The sequence below is a fragment of the Triturus cristatus genome, chromosome 3_2 (genome assembly GCF_964204655.1).
Source record: "Triturus cristatus chromosome 3_2, aTriCri1.1, whole genome shotgun sequence".
Classification (NCBI taxonomy): Eukaryota; Metazoa; Chordata; class Amphibia; order Caudata; family Salamandridae; genus Triturus; species Triturus cristatus.
The window spans coordinates 793,139,666-793,158,435 of NC_140584.1; the positions used below are offsets into that span (position 1 = coordinate 793,139,666).

At 42.5% G+C, this 18,770-nt stretch overlaps 1 protein-coding gene across 1 annotated transcript in view; it reads right to left on the reverse strand.

The window, feature by feature from the left end:
* The window catches only part of LOC146858153 (dystrotelin-like), a 123,520-nt gene that overhangs the window by 80,665 nt on the left and 24,085 nt on the right, over window positions 1–18,770 (reverse strand). Inside the window, exons 3-5 of the mRNA XM_085647102.1 lie at window positions 13,883–13,957; window positions 7,523–7,724; window positions 2,695–2,780 (exon numbers count right to left, since the gene is read on the reverse strand). Coding sequence (XP_085503228.1) covers window positions 2,695–2,780; window positions 7,523–7,724; window positions 13,883–13,957 — 363 coding nt within the window. The remainder of the gene's footprint in view (window positions 1–2,694; window positions 2,781–7,522; window positions 7,725–13,882; window positions 13,958–18,770) is intronic.

Genomic DNA, 18,770 nt, shown 5'->3' on the forward strand with positions numbered 1-18,770 from the left:
GTTTTACTCTGTTTCACACTGCACCATTTCATGTGGGTCCAGATATGCCATTCAGCATTTTTGGTGGGGATACACCAAATATAATATTCTGCATAATATCACAGCCGAATCCTGCACCCTGAATACAGAAAGAATTGAGGCAGCTGACCTGCTTGAGACACACAGAAAACTGGACAGCTGAAAACAAGGCTACCTGTAGATACCTAACTCAGCTTTACCCCAGGCTACTTGCAGTTGCGATATTCCAAATTCAAATAGGAAAGCAACTGTTACAATGTGTCTTCGTACCTATTCTGCCAATACTGCTTCAGACACTTTAGTGTAATTAGGTACATTTGCGCGAGTGCATAAAAATACTAAAAGAGTAGTTATTTCCTGTGGTCCACTAAACAGCCTACCCCAGTATCAAGGAACCCTTGGAGTTAGAATACTGTAGGAAAATTGGTTACTGGTTGGGGAGGGGTGAAACCCTACTCAAGCAGCAACCCCAATTCTTGTAAGGGTGAAACACACGCAACCCCCAAATTAACCTGCTCTCAACCCTGTTGTAGCTTGGCACAAAGCCGTCAGGCTTAACTTAAAGGCAATGTGTAAAATAGTTATGCAACACGTCAAATAGTAATAAAGTTAAAACAAAACATAAGAAAAATAAAGTAAAATGTAACAACTTATTTGAAACCAAAATGACAAAAATGCAATTAGTAGAACCAGAAATATGCAATTTTAAGGATTTAAAGAAAAATAGTGCTTAAAAGCACAAAGTGACAACTATGGTTATCTGGTAGCGCCGGACCAGTACATAGTCACAAGTTATGGGCGACTGCAATGGAGCACTGGCTGGATACAGGTACCAAGTTAGGCCTGTTGACCAAAGTACCTTGAATCCTGGTTACAGAGCGTTTCAAGATCTTGTGTTGAGAATGCATCGTGCAGCAGTAGTTCCGAGGAGCTGCAGGACTGAGATGCGAAGTCTTGCATGCAGGATGCATCATGTACAGTGCTTCCGAAGAGCTGTGGGCTACAATGATAAGTCCTGCATTGAGAATGCGTCGCGAAGCAGTGATTACAAGTCACGCAGTAGTGGTTCCGGGGAGGTGTGGGACCCTTTGGCAGGGATGTGTTGCGCGCCAGTGGTTCCGATGCGAAGCTGCAAGGAGGTGCATCATACTGTGTTGGTTCTTCCCAAGATCACAGCTGGGCTGACACCTTCAGGCCAAACTTCAAAGGGTCCAGGAGTGGAGTGGCACCACTTGGGGTGGCAGAACTCATAGCAGACAGAGTCCAGGTGCAAGGTTCAATTTGGTTGGAGCCTTTTCTGTCCCCGTGGCTCTGATCAGGTGACCAGTCAACCTGCCCTTGGAGTCTGTTTGGTAGTCCTAGGTTCAACATTCAGATCCAGTGCTTCTCACTCAGGCAGCAGAGTTAGCAGGGCAGCAGAGCAGCAGTCCTTCTTGCAGCAGAGCAGCACAGCAGTCCTTCTGCATCTTCCACAGGCCCAGAGATGTACTTAAGAGTTGGGTCTGAAGGTCCAATATTTATACCTGGTACCCACTTTGAAGTAGGAGATGCTTCTAGAGCCCTTCCCCACAGAGGTGTCTGGAATTTCCAGACCTCTCTGCCCTTGCCCAGTTTGTCTGGTGGCAAACATGACTACTGTGGAACGCTTTGTGAGTGTGCTGGGGCAAATTGTGGTAGGTGACAGCCCTTCCGCTCATCAAGTCAAAGATGGCCCATCCTGCCAACACCTATTCCCCCTTCATCTAACTGTCTAGAAGTAAAGCATAAGGACCAACTGCCAGCTACACCTAGTCATGTGACCCAGTGACCCAGGATACAGGTTGTAGACACCATATATCCTATGAGAGAGGAAGGCCTTGCAGTAGTGAAATATTAATTTAACAGTTTTTCACTACCAGGACATGTAAAAGTTAAATGTACACATTCAACTTTTTAAATACACTACACCCTGCCCTCTGGGCTGTTTAGGGCCTTCCCTAGGGACTACTTATATGTACTAATAAAAAGGAAGGTTTAAGCCTGGCAACAGGTTTATAATGGCAGTTTAAAACTGCTCAGGCAGGCTACAATGATAGGTCTGAGGTAGGTTTAAAGGGCTACTTAAGTGGGAGGCACAATGTGTGGGGCAGGCCCACTAATAGCATTTAATTTACAGGCACTGGGTACTTGTAGTACCACTTTATTAGGGACTTGTAAGTAAATAAAATGTGCCAATTGGGTGTAAGCCAATTTCACCTTGCTTAAAGGAAAGAGCACAAGCACTTTACCACTGGTTAGCAGTGGTAAAGTGTCCATAGTCCTAAAGCCAACAAAAACAAATTCAGCAAAAACTGGGGGAGTAAGGCAAAAGGTTTGGAGGTAGAGCACCCTAAGGCTGACAGGTCTAACAAAAAGTAAATACCAATTACAATTATTGGCAGGTCTTCATATATAATGACAGATGGTGGGGTGATGAAGTAGAGAGAGACAGACAGACAGACACAGAGAGAGACAAAGAGAACGTGAGTGTCTGTGTGCATGAGTGTCTGCATATGTTAATGTATAAGTGACATAAGACTCCTAAACCTCAACTCTGTTGTTGGTACAATAAACAACATTTTCAGGGAAAGTCAGACTCTTGTGCAGACGTATGAATAGAAATGTAAGGACGTTTGTATACAAATTTCACTGACTTGCCTTTGTATTTGGTTGTGAGGCTGTCTCCTGCAAGTGCTATCAGAGCAGCTCCAACAGATTTCAGCATCAGTCGTCCTGTCCCCTCCCTGAAACAGGAGAGTACATCAAAATATAAATGAACAGAGTGAATGATTCTGAGCCAAAATGCAGGGTCAAAACCCCAAGGCACACATTCTAAAGGAATTATCACATCTACTCATATTTACGGTATTTCTCACACTCCAATGCAGTAAAGACATGCTTTTTAAATCAAGAAGCATTTTTACACTGGTACTAGGTCTAAAACACACATACAAAGTTGTAAGAATGACAGTCTCCTACGACCAATGAAGTGGTGCAATCCCTGACGTTGTTCCCCTGTCTGTTTAGATTTAACTAGCTCATACTCCGAAGTGAGGGAGTAAGAAGTATTCAAGGGAGTTCACTCATCTCCACGTTTAGAAAAAAAATCAATAGGAGAAAACTCCTTAGTGCTCATTCCTCTTCTCTCTATGCCCGCCCAATAAAAAGATGCTTGGGTTTTATAAGGACTCTCACCCAATAGGATTACTTGTTGCATGCTTCATCATATAATCCTCGTCCATATACCTACTTTTTCTGGATGGGCTCAACCTTAAGAATCAAGAGAGATGTTTGGTAGTTATGGGAGTACCCTAAAATTGAAATTGTCTAAGATGTACAGACGTTTGTTTTATTTCAAGGACACCATGGCAATGTTAAAAACAAGTGGGTCACTTAGAGAGAGCATTAGAATCTCTAGTGTCCTAGGGTCATCAATGTTGCAGCCAACACACCACCATCTCAAAGTGTTATTTGTCTTTCGTCTGGGCATATCAAGGACCCCATCCAATGGGAGTGACCTTGTCAAAGGGTGACCACATCAATATGGAAGGCAAGCCAATTAGCTTTATCAATGGGTCACCAGATCATTATATGACCGGAAGCCAGTTGGCTTTGTCAAATGGTGACCACTTCAATGTACAAGGCAAGCCTGTGAGCTTTGCCGAGGGGTCACCATGTCATTGCAAGAAAACAAGCATATTGACTTTGTCAAGAGGTAACCACATTTATATACATGACAAGTCTATTCGCTTTTTCCAAGGGTTTACCATACCAATATGTGAAGACAATCCTATTAGCTTTGTCAACAACAGTAAATACTGTCAGAGTCTTTTATTTACACACCTGAAGCCACATAACAGTAATAAAATCAACCACGGGGAATTCTTGCAACCCTTAGCTGAAAATCGAAATCTCCGGCTCTAGAAATGCTTAAAGCAATCATAATCTTTTCTGGGGGTTACATTGTATATGCTCCAGGAAACATAGGGTTACTTTTAATAAAACATTTCTGGGGGGCAGTTGCACTCCCTGCATCTCCCACTACACTTTTGCAGCATGTTGGTGGTGCCCATGCCCAGATTGGAACACCACACAAAGCATGCAAAAAAGAAAAGTTGCCCCTGAAGGACATTATGGGGCGCTCCTAACTAGGAGCAGTGAATAATAATTGAGTGGCTCTAGCCCTACAGTCCATAAATTGTTAAATTATTAACATTAATTTCTAAACAAAACACTGAATGGATTTACACCAAATCACAAAAAGCACGCTTTTAGGGTTTTAATTTTACTCTTACACTTTGGAGAAAGTAACATTATTACTTTAGGCTGTTCTCCATTTATGGTTCAGTGTATTATTTTAGATATCACAGCTCAGAAACAAAAAGAGGCAAATGGTGCTCACGGTTTTCAAGCTCTACTGACTGAAAATCAAGCCTAACTATGAGAAATGAATTCTCTTTGCACACTGCAGGCACATAAAACAGGAGCTCAGCTCTATATTGAGCCAGCTCAGCCCATCATGATAGGCCACAATAATCCCCTGCACACGCTAATACTGTAAAGTCAAGTGACAGAAAGATAAAACAACAGTCGTCTTCTCGATCCTTTGTTTTTAATATTTGCTTTTTTCGTATATGAGGTTCCTTTACAATCCAGTGGAACTTTAACAACCTTAACCGACATGTGTTTTGTCATGTTATCAGGAAGTTATACAGCGACTTCTTCATGGCTAAAACACTATTTTTGGTTCAGTGTATTATTTTAGATATCACAGCTCAGAAACAAAAAGAGGCAAACGGTGCTCACGCTTTTCAAGCTATACTGACTGAAAATCAAGCCTAACTATGAGAAATGAATTTTCTTTGCACACTGCAGGCACATAAAACAGGAGCTCAGCTCTATATTGAGCTAGCTCAGTCCATCATGATAGGCCACAATAATCCCCTGCACACACTAATAGTGTAAAGTCAAGTGACAGAAAGATAAAATAACATCCTTTGTTTTTAATATTTGCTTTTTTCATATATGAGGTTCCTTTACAATTCAGTGGAACTTTAACAATCTTAACCAACACGTGTTTCGTCGCGTTATCAGGAAGTTATACAGCAACTTCTTCAGGGCTAAAACACTATTTCTGAAGGTTCTCTAATTCGGATGTACTTCCGACCAGAAACTCATCTGTTCAGTCATGAAGTGCTCCCACATACAGCTTACATGCTGAATGTGGTAGCACTTCATGACTGAACAGATGCCAGATCAGGCACAGTGAAGAAACCCACTGCATACTGTGCACAACGAGAAGTTAAGAATAGCAATAGCATTAACAACTCTTGGATGTAAGGAGCAATCTAAATTGACTTTCGGGTTGGAAGTATAACCAAAAAAGAGGAATTCACAAATGAATTAATATTAACTTCTGGGAGGCAAAAACAGAGATGAGGATATTATCATAACATTTACTCCTGGACACGAGGATACATTTTGGATGACTTTCGGGTCAGAAGTAAAACCAAATCAGAGAATCTTCAGAACTAGTGTTTTAGCCCTGAAGAAAATGTGGTATAACTTCCTGATAACGCGACGTAACACGTGTCGGCTAAGGTTGTTAAAGTTCCATTGGATTGTAAAGGAACGAAAAAAGAAAATCTTAAAAACAAAGTATCGAGAAGACGACTGTTGTTTTATCCATCTGTCACTTGACTTTACACTATTAACGTGTGCAGGGTATTATTGTAGACTTTGGATGCGGTCTCAGACCTCTAATTAGGGGAAAGGGTGGTTTCCCTACCTCTTTGCACAGCACACATATCACATTGCACTGAATACTTATGTAAACTGCCTGAGAGCGCCACTGACCTATAACATACCACCCTAACTAGGATAGAAGCATCATGATAGGCCCTCTGGCTTGAAAACCAAGCCCCAGTGAAACAATTCCCATGATATGCCTTGAGCCCGCAGCCTCACCACATCACCTAAGTGTGATAAGGTATATTTGCTCAAGCACTAATCACTTTTCGTTTCTCAGAACCGTTCCCTGTGTCATACTTGGCACAGTAATAAAGCTGATAATGAAAGCACTGGCCACGCTCGCATGAATAAAAAACCTGATCGAGCCCACCATGGTAGCTGGTAGCTAGGTTTAGGCCAGGACTATTCTGATCACATGCCAAGTTTGGCCATTATTGGTTGGGAGCAGGAAATGAGCTGCTTTAAACAGTAGGTGATAGAATAAAAGCTCAATGGGTTCCTCTTGCTGATAGTCCATTTTCTTTTTCTCATCCCTGGCTTGAGACTTTCCCATTACACCTTGTCTCAGCACAAAGGAGTACAGCTCTCTCATCTGATACCATTGGCTGTTAGGATGTATCTTTCGGTCTCTGCTGCCGTGCTTGCATTGAAGAGAGACTACTTCATTTCTGTAGCCCTCCCTCTCCACTCCTGCTGGCTCCATATTGTGTCTGTTGTTCTTTCTGCTACTCTAACACCAACTGCCAGCCACCCCCTCGCCTGTCTCCCTCCTGGCCCTGTCTCTCATCCCAGTGTGCTCCTCGTTCCTGCTTCCTGCCGCCCTGTACTACTTCCTCCCCCGCATCTCCCTTCTTCCTGTGTTGAAACCTTGTTCCCCCTTCCAGACACATTTTTTAAAAATCTTTCTTCCTCCCCTCCCACCCATGTGTATTTCTTGTCCCCAATGCCCGCCACCCTCTTTGGTTGCCACCACTCTCCGTTCCATCTTGGCAGCTTCTCTTCAGTGTTTCTCTAATTCGTGTAAAAGAAAAGCAGGCTGTACTGAAGGCTTCCATAGCTTAAATAGGGTTTTCTTGTTGTTCTATATGATAAGAAGATCTAATGGCATTGGAGCCTTTATTATAAGCTGTCCTTTCTTTCTATGTCGTTGAAACTAAAGAAGGACTATAACAAATGTTCCCTTTCCCTCCGAGCAATTTTTGACATATAAACAAAACCAGCACTGTATTGAGTCAAGGGAGCCATCAACACAGTACATCTTGCATTTCTTTGTCTGGCTTTGATAATCCGCTTACATTGCACTTTTGTAGATTAAACAGAGACCTGTTGGCTTTGCCACTTCTTGTTTTTTGAGCATCCTGTTTCCCTCACAACATTAGGAACTGTGTACGGCAAAGGCAACACGAGCCTCGCCTTTATTTGTTTTTGGTGGCACACAGACAGATCTTCAAATGTGTAACATCAAACAGAGGAAGGCCACAACAGGCAAATATTCATTCACAAGGTGGCCTTTGTGTCTGCTGATGCCATGTGAGACTAAAATGCCAGGGTTGCATAACTGTTGAGTTCATTTTGTAAAGAGAAAATGTAAGAAAATAAAACTTTTCTATTATGAAATTGTATCCTCCTGGCTATAGAAATGTCTTTCCATACAATGTCTGTAGCTAACAATGGTATATTTCAAACACAGCAACAATACATAAAGTCTCAAAGCCAAGGTAGTCTTCAATCTTACTTGTCATACATGGCCGACAGGAGGCTCAGTGTGAGCTCTGGTGCTCTGGCATCCAGCTGTCCGGGCTTCTCCCACCTCGCACAGTGGAACAGCTCCATCAACAGCTCTGTGAGCTGTGGGATGTCTAGGGAGTCTTGCCTCTCCATATGGGATCTGTGGCTCTGCAGGACAAGTTGGATGAGTGGGACCCCAACCAAGTGCACTGCGGAATAAAGAAAGCATCCTCTAGTTAGGAACCTCCCTCATCGCCTGCCTAAACCCTAACAACATGAGACCTCTTTCACACTAACCTTTGTATGTAATAGTGAAACACTGCTTACTTCCAGTAATTTAAACTGTGCTCTGGTGCTCCCTCGCTAGGTTCACGTTACATACATGCCATACCATAGCAGATCATTGCCTGATCTTCTGCTGACTTTTTTAAAACTCACAATAGGATCTATTAGTAGGAACAAACTGATGATGTTTGTTAACCAGGTGTAAGCGATGTGTACTAAATACATGAATTAATAAATGGATATGTAATGCTGTACTTCATGTCTGAACTTTTGTAAAGTAGAATTGGTGTCCAAATGTATTGCCTTGCCCACTTGCGTAATCTAAACTTACGCACACCACTTACTTACACAGAAACTCCAACACTCCTCTGGAGGTAAAATGAGCTCTATTAGTATCGTAGACAAGGGCAATAAGTCACTGAAGCTAGTAAGTTCTTAGGCACCAAGTGAAACAATGAATACACCACACTATATATATACAAATATGAGATCTTGAATATAGATATATAAACAGTTAATGTACAAAGCACCTCACCAGATGCGTCTGCACCGGAGTCATCAACATCCCTGGCCAAGCACCGAAAACACCAAGTCGGGAACACTGTAGAGACTGGGGCACAGGAAGAAATCTCTCCGGGCACCAAAGTTGTACCGCGAGTGCGTCCACTCCAAGACTGAGTTCCTGAGCTCAACCCCACAGACACTGCTTTTTATAGTTAAATCAACACGTTCGAGAACCCTTTAGCAGGCGTTCTCGCCCATCTATCCATCATAGGTGCTGGCCGCATCTCTGCGTCAGATCCACCCATACAGACCTGGCCAGATTCTGCTTGGGTGCACCGAGGCAAATTCCTTTCCCTGTCTCCTGCCTTGGAGAGCCTTGCACAGCGCATCCTCCCTCTGTCCTAGAGATAAGCATAGAATGCACAAAAACAAGGTTAAGGTACAAAATAACCTCACGAGGTATGTCTTGCACCAGCTCGTACTGGTTTACGTGAAAAACATGTTTATATTACTGGTGAAGTGTAACTACAAGTCAAAGCAGCACAAAATGGAAATGCAGTGCAACAAAATGGAGGATCAGAGCATCACATGGAATCGAGGTCAACATGCAGTTTAGCACGTGAAAATTGCAAATGCAGTACACCGAAGTAAACTGTCTTCAGAATTGTTTCTCTGAACAAGGATCTGGTCAATTTCCCGAGGGGCATGGATCTATAAAATCAAGTGATTTCTGAATACAAAAGCTGAGTCTCACAAGGCGGCTCCTGCATGCTGACCCTATGAAGACTGACTGCAAGGGGGATCTAAGAGTGATGAATGACCTGTGTCATGTCTTGGTGAAGTCATGTAACCTGGCTGGAGCTGTACATGGCCCACTTTGACCTCTGAATGTCTTGTGTTTCTCAGAGTGCCTGAGGAAACACCATATGTGGTTGGCCAGAGTGACGGTCAGTTCGGCAACACAGCCCATTGCGTGAAACAGAGAAAGCAATACAAAGCCATATTTGCTAAGATATGGTGCTGCTGCTCTCTTCCCTAGAACTGGTGCACTTTCTAGTTGCCTAGTGCCACGCACAAAACACCTTTGTACTATACGGTAAGGGTCTGTCCATGATTCTTGCATAGGTTTTGGACTGAAAGAGTTCCACTGCAGTAATAAACAAAATGCTTAACAATGTTTTACCACATTGTATATGTACTGTAGAGTGCAGCACACATGAAAAGTTGGCAAAGTTTGGACAAAAAAAACTTTCCTTCTACATTGCACCTGCCACATGAAGGCATAATTGGTGCAAGGCCTTACCTTCAAATGCTAGAAGGGGCTTTGCATCAAAAACCATGATTAGTTGCATGGGAACACCTATGTACCACCATGGGACTCCAAATGAATACAAAGCAATGCAGATTGCTACTTTGTGTTACTTTAGGGCTGCTTTCCAGCAAACATGTTTTGCACTGGAAAGTAAATCCCAAATCAACAGTATACGCCACTTTGTATCACTGGTAACTTTGCACAGGTGCAAAACGTGGATAAATTTGACTGTTGGTGGTTTAAATATATAGCTCAGGAGATCCATCTGTGTTGTGGTACACATTTCTAGAAGGTGTCAAGAGTCCCATTTCAGCAAGCCCGAGGGTCTGCCGCAGTCCTTTTAATTCTCTTAACGCTTATGCACGCATGACCCACGTATTGGGGAGGACCTTAGATTTTTTTGTGCCCTCCCCCCCATCCAGAATCATGGTACAGACTCCCCTGTCTAGCTTCCTTTACTAATCATTTAAAGACATTACTACATATTAAATGTGGCAACAACATACCTTTCAAAACCTACACCAGGCACCGAACTGAGCAAGGCACAAAAACAGAATGCCCTTGTCGGTTCCAAGTTTGTACTCTGAGGCGTGATATGAAATGTGTAGGATCACTGCCCTGGGTCAGAGCACACTGACAAATACCGTATTTGTATGTGTGTTGTTCTGTTACTAAAAGACACTTTGACCCGGCCCTAGGAACAGGTGCCCTTACAAGCCCAGCATGGAGGTCCAGAGATACCCGCTCCCTGACAAAGCACCGGTGCCTCTTCTGCATTAGGAAACAAAACGGCGCAGAGGGAGAGAAGCCTCATTCCGTGAAAATGCACTCCGCTTGTTCAGCGTGCCATGAACGAATGAAAACAATACAAATATAAATATATAATTGTTTTTAATAGAAAATGTACTCCGCTCGTGGCCGCTGATTCACCAGCACCGATTCGGTGAATGTGCATCTCCCATTCGAGGAGATTCTTGCCCTCTTGTAAGCCAAACACAGAGTCAGGCCCACAAAACCATTGCCAACAGTGTCCTTCCTTCGGATTTTGCACATTCGGAGGGAGCAATGTAAAATTCAGTGGCGGCTCCCCCATTGGGGCGTGGGGGCGTCGCCCCACTGCTTTCTCGCGGTGCAAGAAGGCAGAAACATAAACGGTAAAAACTACCATTTATGTTTCTGCCTTCTCGCATTGCGAGAAAGCAGAAGTGCCTCTGTGCTTGGTTGGGGGTGGGAGGGTGGGCGGTCCTGCTCGAGGGCAGGGGGGAGTGGCTTACCCACTGTTGTGGGTACTGACTGTTTGGCCGTCGGCCCTGAGCGGACCAAACAGTCAATACCCACAATAGTGGGTAAGCCACTCCCCCGTGCCCTCAAGCAGGACCGCCCACTCTCCGTGTTTCTCTATGTCGGGAAAATGTCCCGGCCGGGGCGCTCGCCTGCTGCGCCTACCAGCGCTTAGATTGGTGGGCGTAGTGCGTCGTTGCGTAGGGGAGGGAAGTGAGGGAAGCTGCAGCAGGAACATGAGGACTCACCAGTGACCGACGGCCTGGAGCGGAGGCGGTGCGGTACCCCGGCACTCACTCAGGTAGGTTTAATCATTAATGTTTGATTTCAATTGTTAGTTTCGCCCCCCGCGACCCCCCACCCCCTCCCTCGAGCATGCCGGCCGCCGCTGTCCCTGGCACAGTTTTGCTATATTCGAATTAGCCGCCATTCTTCACTTCAATAATGATTACGACAAGCACATCACTTATACTCGTTAATCGAACTTTTCAATTTCTTTGTTTTTTCATGAAATAATTTGAAAACTGAAAGATTGTCAGGGGTATTTAACAATACGTTCCGCTTTTTTAGATCGTTATCATTTTTGTGGACAAATAAAAAGAATGCCTCAGATTCCACGGATTTTACCTAATCAAGTATGAATCGGCCCTTCTCACAGTTTAAGCAGGCCTCAGACAGCAGAGCTATCGCTCCACTCTCACCTACACTATTCCAGTCATAAGGGGCCGCGCATATTATATTCAATGCGGCTCCGGCGGCATCTGCTATTTGTGGGACTAGGAGCCGGCACCCCGTTGGCCTGTAACATCCCCCGGAGCCGGTCTCTGCAATCTCCGCACAGGGTTCTCAGCACTTCCATCCATCATCCATCGTTATTCTGGTGTCCGAGCTCTTTGTCATCAACAGAGCTCCTCGTGACAGCGTCCTGTTCTGTGGCTGCCCCATCCATTACGTCCCCTTCACAGACCTGACTGGCACCATCGTTTTCCTTTAAGTGCTTTATTTACCTAGATTCTTTTAATCCACGTATCCCTATCGCTAACAGTCTTGTTTTCCTTTTTTCACTACCAATGCTATTCACCCCATTCCCCCTAACACCTTTTGCATTAATTCAGCATGAAACAAGCACATTTGTGTTTTGCTCGGGGATTCTTCATAGTACTTTTCGCCCAAAATGTCACATCACATTTATTTTTTATTAACGTAGTTTTCTGTTTTATTGCATTCGATATTTCTTTCAGCATGCTGATTTGGAACCGTAGGAACGGGTTTAAATAACTTCTGTACGTTTTTTGTTTAGAGCTCTGTGACTTTGCAGCTACTGCAGAGCACTTACGGCGGGGGAGGGGGGCTCGGCGGACTGTAGGTGATAACTTGTTGAGTACAGGCATTTCTTTTAATCTCACACGGATACCTTTAGTCATTCCGAGGCTTTATAAACAGGCATCACTTCAGACCCGGAGTAACACTTCTGAAAACGTAGCATGCATGCTTGTTTCAAGAGAATACATAGCAAGCAGTAATGCTCTTATGTGGCACTTTAGAGATGAGGGGTTGAAACTGGAAAATGCATGAACTCGGCGGAGCAGGAAGGGTAGATTTTTCTTTAACGTGCCTTAGATCCATCCACTCGGAAATAAATAAAGTTATTTGTTTTATTGTTGGTGGACCGTAGCTGCTTATACGTTCTTTGTAATAGTTACCTTACAGCTTTCCCTCCTATGTGTTATGTTTCCTGGCAGTACTGACACACACTGTATGAAATTATAAACATTGTATGGGCAGACTAGAAGTATTTATGCCAATCCACTTCCAAAGTTCTAGATTTAAGTCAATCTAGTTGGTGTATTTGCAATCATTGTGATTTTACATTGCAAAGGCCTCTTCATGCATTATGTTCCATTTCTGTGATCGCTCGCACCAGTGAAATGAGATTCCATAGGAGAACACACTGTCTTGTTGCAATTAGAGACATGTTTGTAAACCATCCTTTTTTCAGTACTAGAGCAGCAGCTCCATTGTGTGAAAACAGAAAATTAATTTAAGGAAATAGTGTCATCATATTGATGTACAGCACTACACAGTCAATGGATGTATTTATTGTATGGCTAAAACCATTGCAAGTGTATCAGTGTGTTCAAAAGTTAATATGGGCAAATGATAACATCAGCATGCGCAAAGATTGTCCTCTAAAGCGCATACAAATTGGCAATTTCTTAAATGATAAATAATTCAATCGTATTGCTCTATTAACCTTCCTGCTTCCTCAAATTTGCTTGAAAATGCACCAGTTGTCCACTCTTTTTTTTACATTTTCTCGGGGAGACCCCCCCCCCCCCGCCCCCATCGCTACGCTCGCTTGCCGGAGTGCAGTACGACTATAATTTTACGCCTCACCACTTTCAAATGCCACCAGCCATCACTGCAATGTATGAACTTGCGCCCCATTATTGACAATATATCCTCACTACTCGGGTTTAAAAAAACATTAACTCTTACAAAAGGAAAAACCTGTACTTGAAGCTTCCCCGTCGTTGCGCAGTACTCAAATTTCAAAACACTATTAATTATACCGAATAACAATGTAATTGTAGCAAGGATAGTTACGTATTATTTAATCCTACAACACCGATATCCTCACTAACTCGGCCCCTGGGAATAGTGCACAACATGTGACACAACGCACGCACTGTACAGTGGAATAAATATGTACACAGTACAGAGAGAGCTTTAAAGAGATGTCCATACTGTAAAGAGTGCAGACAGTCAGACATTTCACTGAAGACTTCTCATTCGGATCACTAAAATTCCAGAGATTTGGCGCTTTCTGGAAAACATCTAAGCAGAAAGACATTTCAATCATCTCACACGGCACGTGACCAATGATGCGAGTTACTATTCCGAACAATAACAAGAAATAGCCCTAAATTCCGCCAAACGAGGCTGTTTTCGTCTTGTAACTAATATAGCGCTTGCAGTACTCACGCTGGCAGACCGCCTGAGTTGCGCGCAGCTTCATAGCAGTTCTGTACACAGAATTCTCAATTTCACTGAGAGGCCCTGTAGAGAAGAAAGAACATAAGTACTCATCAGGTAAGTTGAACAACCTCTTAGACGCGCCTTGCGTTGATTTAAGGGCCGGTCTGTTCTTTAGGGCTTCGGATCAGTGGTCGCAGTTCCAGAAAGGTTTGATTTTGCTTTGCTTTATTCTAGGCCTCGATTACAAGTACCCACTTAATGCCAGTCCATTGTAACACCACGGACCCAGAGTATTTCACCCATACACTCCACCTCCTGGCAGCAGCTGAAGTCTCGAGGAGGCATTACTGCTAGTAATTGCACATTTCTTAGTTGACCCTCAGAGACCAACATGTGACACGTGACAGCGTCCCCACCCTTCCATTTTCTGATTTCCCTTGAATTAGTAACTCGGAGATGGGGGAAGAATTACTGCTACTGCTCTGGGGCAGTTGTAATGAGGCCCTTTGTCAAACTCAAATTCGGAATTGTTTTACCCAGACAAGTTTTCTGCGCAAACAGCTCTAATGGGCTCTTGTGTTGCACTTCTACCAGTGTAAACGTGTCCTTAGGTGCCCCAACTAGTGCCAGTGACGTAACCTGTTACTCTCTGTGTGCAGCAGAGGTCCCATAGCTCTAAATGCAGCCTGAGGGCATACAAACTGTGGGATAAGGAGTCAACTCTCTAAAACCTACACAGACAAGCATTGGCAAAGCCAACGGGTCTGTGCATTGTGATTTCGGCACAAACCATTTAAAAAAGCCTGCCACAGTAAAACAAAAAAGCAGTGTTTTCTATGTACAATGCATCTATTAGAGAAGGATTTTAATATGTGATAACTACTTTTGAAATGCAATGCAATCACTCAATACAAACACATTTCAGGAGTGGCCTGTGCAGGTAGGAGCGGTCGGGGTGGGAGGGGGATTCAACAGACAAGGGAAAATTAATTATTTATTTAATTTTCCCTCATTGTCGTCTGTCGAATCCCCCCGGCCCCCCAACCTGCCCCACCGCACTTACCGGCACGGGCCGCTCCTGGTACATCCACAGTGTTCCAGTCAATTGAATTAGGTGAGAGAATAATGCCCTCTTTGGGTGAAGCCAAATTCCACTCTATACATATTCTAAAGAACTGGTAATAGCAGGTATACTTTAGTTGTGCTATCAAGCCAGACTTAAAAAGGATGTGTGCCAACTGGGTCTTACCAAATATAACACAACAAATGCAGAAAGACAGTTCATGATATACATACAGATTTGTTAGGTAGAAAACTTTTTTAAAATCCATATAAAAATATATTGCTTTCGACTTGTATCAGTCTTATTCAATTTATCGAACCCTTCAGCAATAAGTTAATACACAGTTAGAAACCTAGCTAAATATATATATATTGTAGTGGAAATATATTTTTGTTCTTTGGTGAATCTATCTGTTTGAGTCACTTCTTTCTTGGATATTTTATTTCTTTGTGACTCATTGTATCCTTTGGGATCCAGATTTTTGCCCTGGCTGGCTGTTGTTTTCTTGTGATCCTTCATCTTCAAGTATACTGTTTTTGGGATTACAAACCCGTATCCTCCCTGGATCCGATACTCAAGCCAGAAGCAACCACCATGTCAAGAACAAATCTATATCCTAGATATGCGCTGTTCATCCAGGAGAAAATCAGTAAGTGCCAATTTACAATAGCACATTTACAAATCTATAAAAAACTTAACACCTTTTAAACTAACTAGTTGTGAATGGTCCGCTACATGGAATATTTTACTGCATAACTCATCAATGGGCCTACTATTGGTATCTATTAAAGTAAACATTCAAAAAATGCAGATGCTTAAAGCCAAGCTACAAAAAGAACTGGAGCTTTTAAAGAACACAAAAAGTGACTCTGAAGTGGCACACATACTACAGAGGATTGCAGTAGTAAAAAAGATGACTGCCAGGAAAGCTATTGAAATTAAATCTGCAAAACTAAAAAGAGATATGTTAAGATTTCATATACCTCCTCTTCCAACTCAACACTTCATAAATCATTCTGTTTTTGGAGATTTTCTTGTCAGTGAAAGCCCTGTGAGTAAACAGCATAAAATGAATAGAAGATTTATAAGACAAAAAAGGCTGCATAGCATCAGTCAGCTACAACCCTTGCAGACATCCGACCCAGTTATTGACTTGACTGGAGGGCTCCTATCACCAGGCGAATTGAACCTCTTGAGCAAAGGCCTCTATTTCTGTCCTGTACCGAAGGACCATAATACTGCCAACATGATGAAAGACCTAAAAACCTTCGAGAGAAGATGCAGACTTGCAGAATACTTTTACAATAATTCTAATGTTGATCTGCCAAGCTACCTTCCAGATCCATTTAAGAAGTTCCGCCATCCCAAATCATGGACTCCACAATGTGGTAGAAATCCTGTCCTTGATACATACATTTTATCCATCAAGAAACTCATCAAGGAATCAACACCTAAAAGGATTTTTGATAACATCACCCGAGAAGAAAGAAAAGCTCTCCACCTCCTTCAACAGAGAATGGATGTCGTTATAAAACCGGCAGACAAAGGTGGTGCAGTGGTTGCCATGAAAGTAAGTGATTATATTGAGGAAGGAATGAGACAACTAATGGATATCAACACTTACAAACCTTTAGAAACTGATCCCACAGAAGACTTGAACAAAGAAATTAAGAACATGGTTGTAAGATACAGGAGCTTAAACCTTATTGAGGAAACAACAGCAGATATACTTGTTCATCCCAAACCAAGACCTGGGAGATTTTATATGCTTCCCAAAATTCACAAAATGAACAACCCTGGCCGTCCCATCATCTCTGGCAATGACACAGCCACTGAGAGACTACCTTTATTTGTCGACCTGCACCTCCAGCCCATTGTACAGGAACTTCCATCATTTGTTAAAGATACCAGTCACTTCCTTCAGATTATTGAAAAATTAAACCAAACCTACACATTTGATGATGATACTCTTCTGGCTACATTTGATGTTACATCATTATACACCAATATACCACATGAGAATGGGCTTATGGCATTATCTGAAGCTCTTGATAAAAGAACTGTGAAAAAGCCATCAACAAATGTGCTTACCAACTTTGCAAGAGTTATCCTTAAATCCAACAATTTTACATTCAATGGTAAACACTATCTGCAGATACAAGGGACTTCCATGGGCACTCGGATGGCTCCATCCTATGCAAATATCTTCATGGGCAAACTAGAGAACTGTATACTTGCTACTTCTAGCATCAAACCACTGGTATGGCTACAATACATTGATGACATATTTATAATATGGAATGCAGGAAGTAGAACATTAGAACAATTTACAGCTTATATCAACAATATCCATCCTACCATCAAATTTACCAGCAGCAATACTAAACAGAAGCCTCATCTCCCTTTTCTGGATGTGCTACTCACCATTCATGAACACAAAATTACAACTGATCTGTACCACAAGCCTACAGATGCTCATTTGTATCTAAACTGGACTTCATGTCACCCACACCGCACTAAACTGAGCATCATCTACAGCCAAGCACTCAGAATAAGACGCATCTGCAGCAATGAGGAAACCTGTAAAGACCATCTACAGGAGCTTGCTACATTATTTAAAAGGCGAGGCTATCCTCTGCATGTCATACAGCAACAAATTGACAAGTCTTTGCAGTTACCCAGAGAAGCACTTATTTGGAATACCAACGGCAGAAACAAAAGTGACAGAACTCCATTTGTAGTTGACTATCATCCATCAGCTCCTAACTACAGAAATATAATGCAAAAAACATTTCCCTTACTGTCCACTTGTGAAAAATTGCAAAAGGTTTTTCCAAAACCACCAGTCATTGCTTACCGCAGAGCTCCAAATTTACGATCTCTTATTGTGAGAGCTGAACTCAAGCAAGCTGTAACAAATGCAGGGGTTTATTGCTGTGACTCTAAAAGGAGCATCACGTGTGAATATCTTTTACAAACATCATCTGTAACTAGTTCTGTTACGAGAAGGACCTATGCAATAAGGCAGCATCTTACATGTCGCTCAACATGCATTATTTATGTGATTCAGTGCCAACGGCAAAGCTGTAAAAAACAATATGTAGGCCAAACAGTGAATGACCTCCGTACACGATTCAGGAAACACAAATCTGCAATAATTAATAAGAAAATTGACCAGCCTGTAGCCAATCATTTCAACCTTGTGGATCATTCACTATCAGATTTGAAGATTTTCCCTGTGGAACATGTTTCAAAGGAAGAACTACTGGACTCCAGGGAAAACTTCTGGATGTACCGTTTAAAATTACTGCATCCAGATGGACTGAACATTACTGACAACACAACCTGATTACTGCATATCTCAAGACCTCTCAGGACTGCATTGATTCCACATTCCAAATGGAATCTTCACTCATGATGCTTTTTGAAAATTCAGCTGTGTCATCTGTGCAGCCACAGAGCAAACCATCTTGTACTACCTGAGGAAGGCGGAAGCTGAAACGTTGTAGTGGAAATATATTTTTGTTCTTTGGTGAATCTATCTGTTTGAGTCACTTCTTTCTTGGATATTTTATTTCTTTGTGACTCATTGTATCCTTTGGGATCAAGATTTTTCCCTGGCTGGCTGTTGTTTTCTTGTGATCCTTCATCTTCAAGTATATATATATACATATATATATTCACTGAAAAAACCATAGGTTTCACACATGTTATAGTTAGCTGTACATTTCACTCGTAAAAAACCAATGAAATTCCCCCGTTATAGTTAGTGCAGGCAACTATAACTCACGCGACCGCAATCCTCTGCTGATGCTAATGCTGTATTTAGAC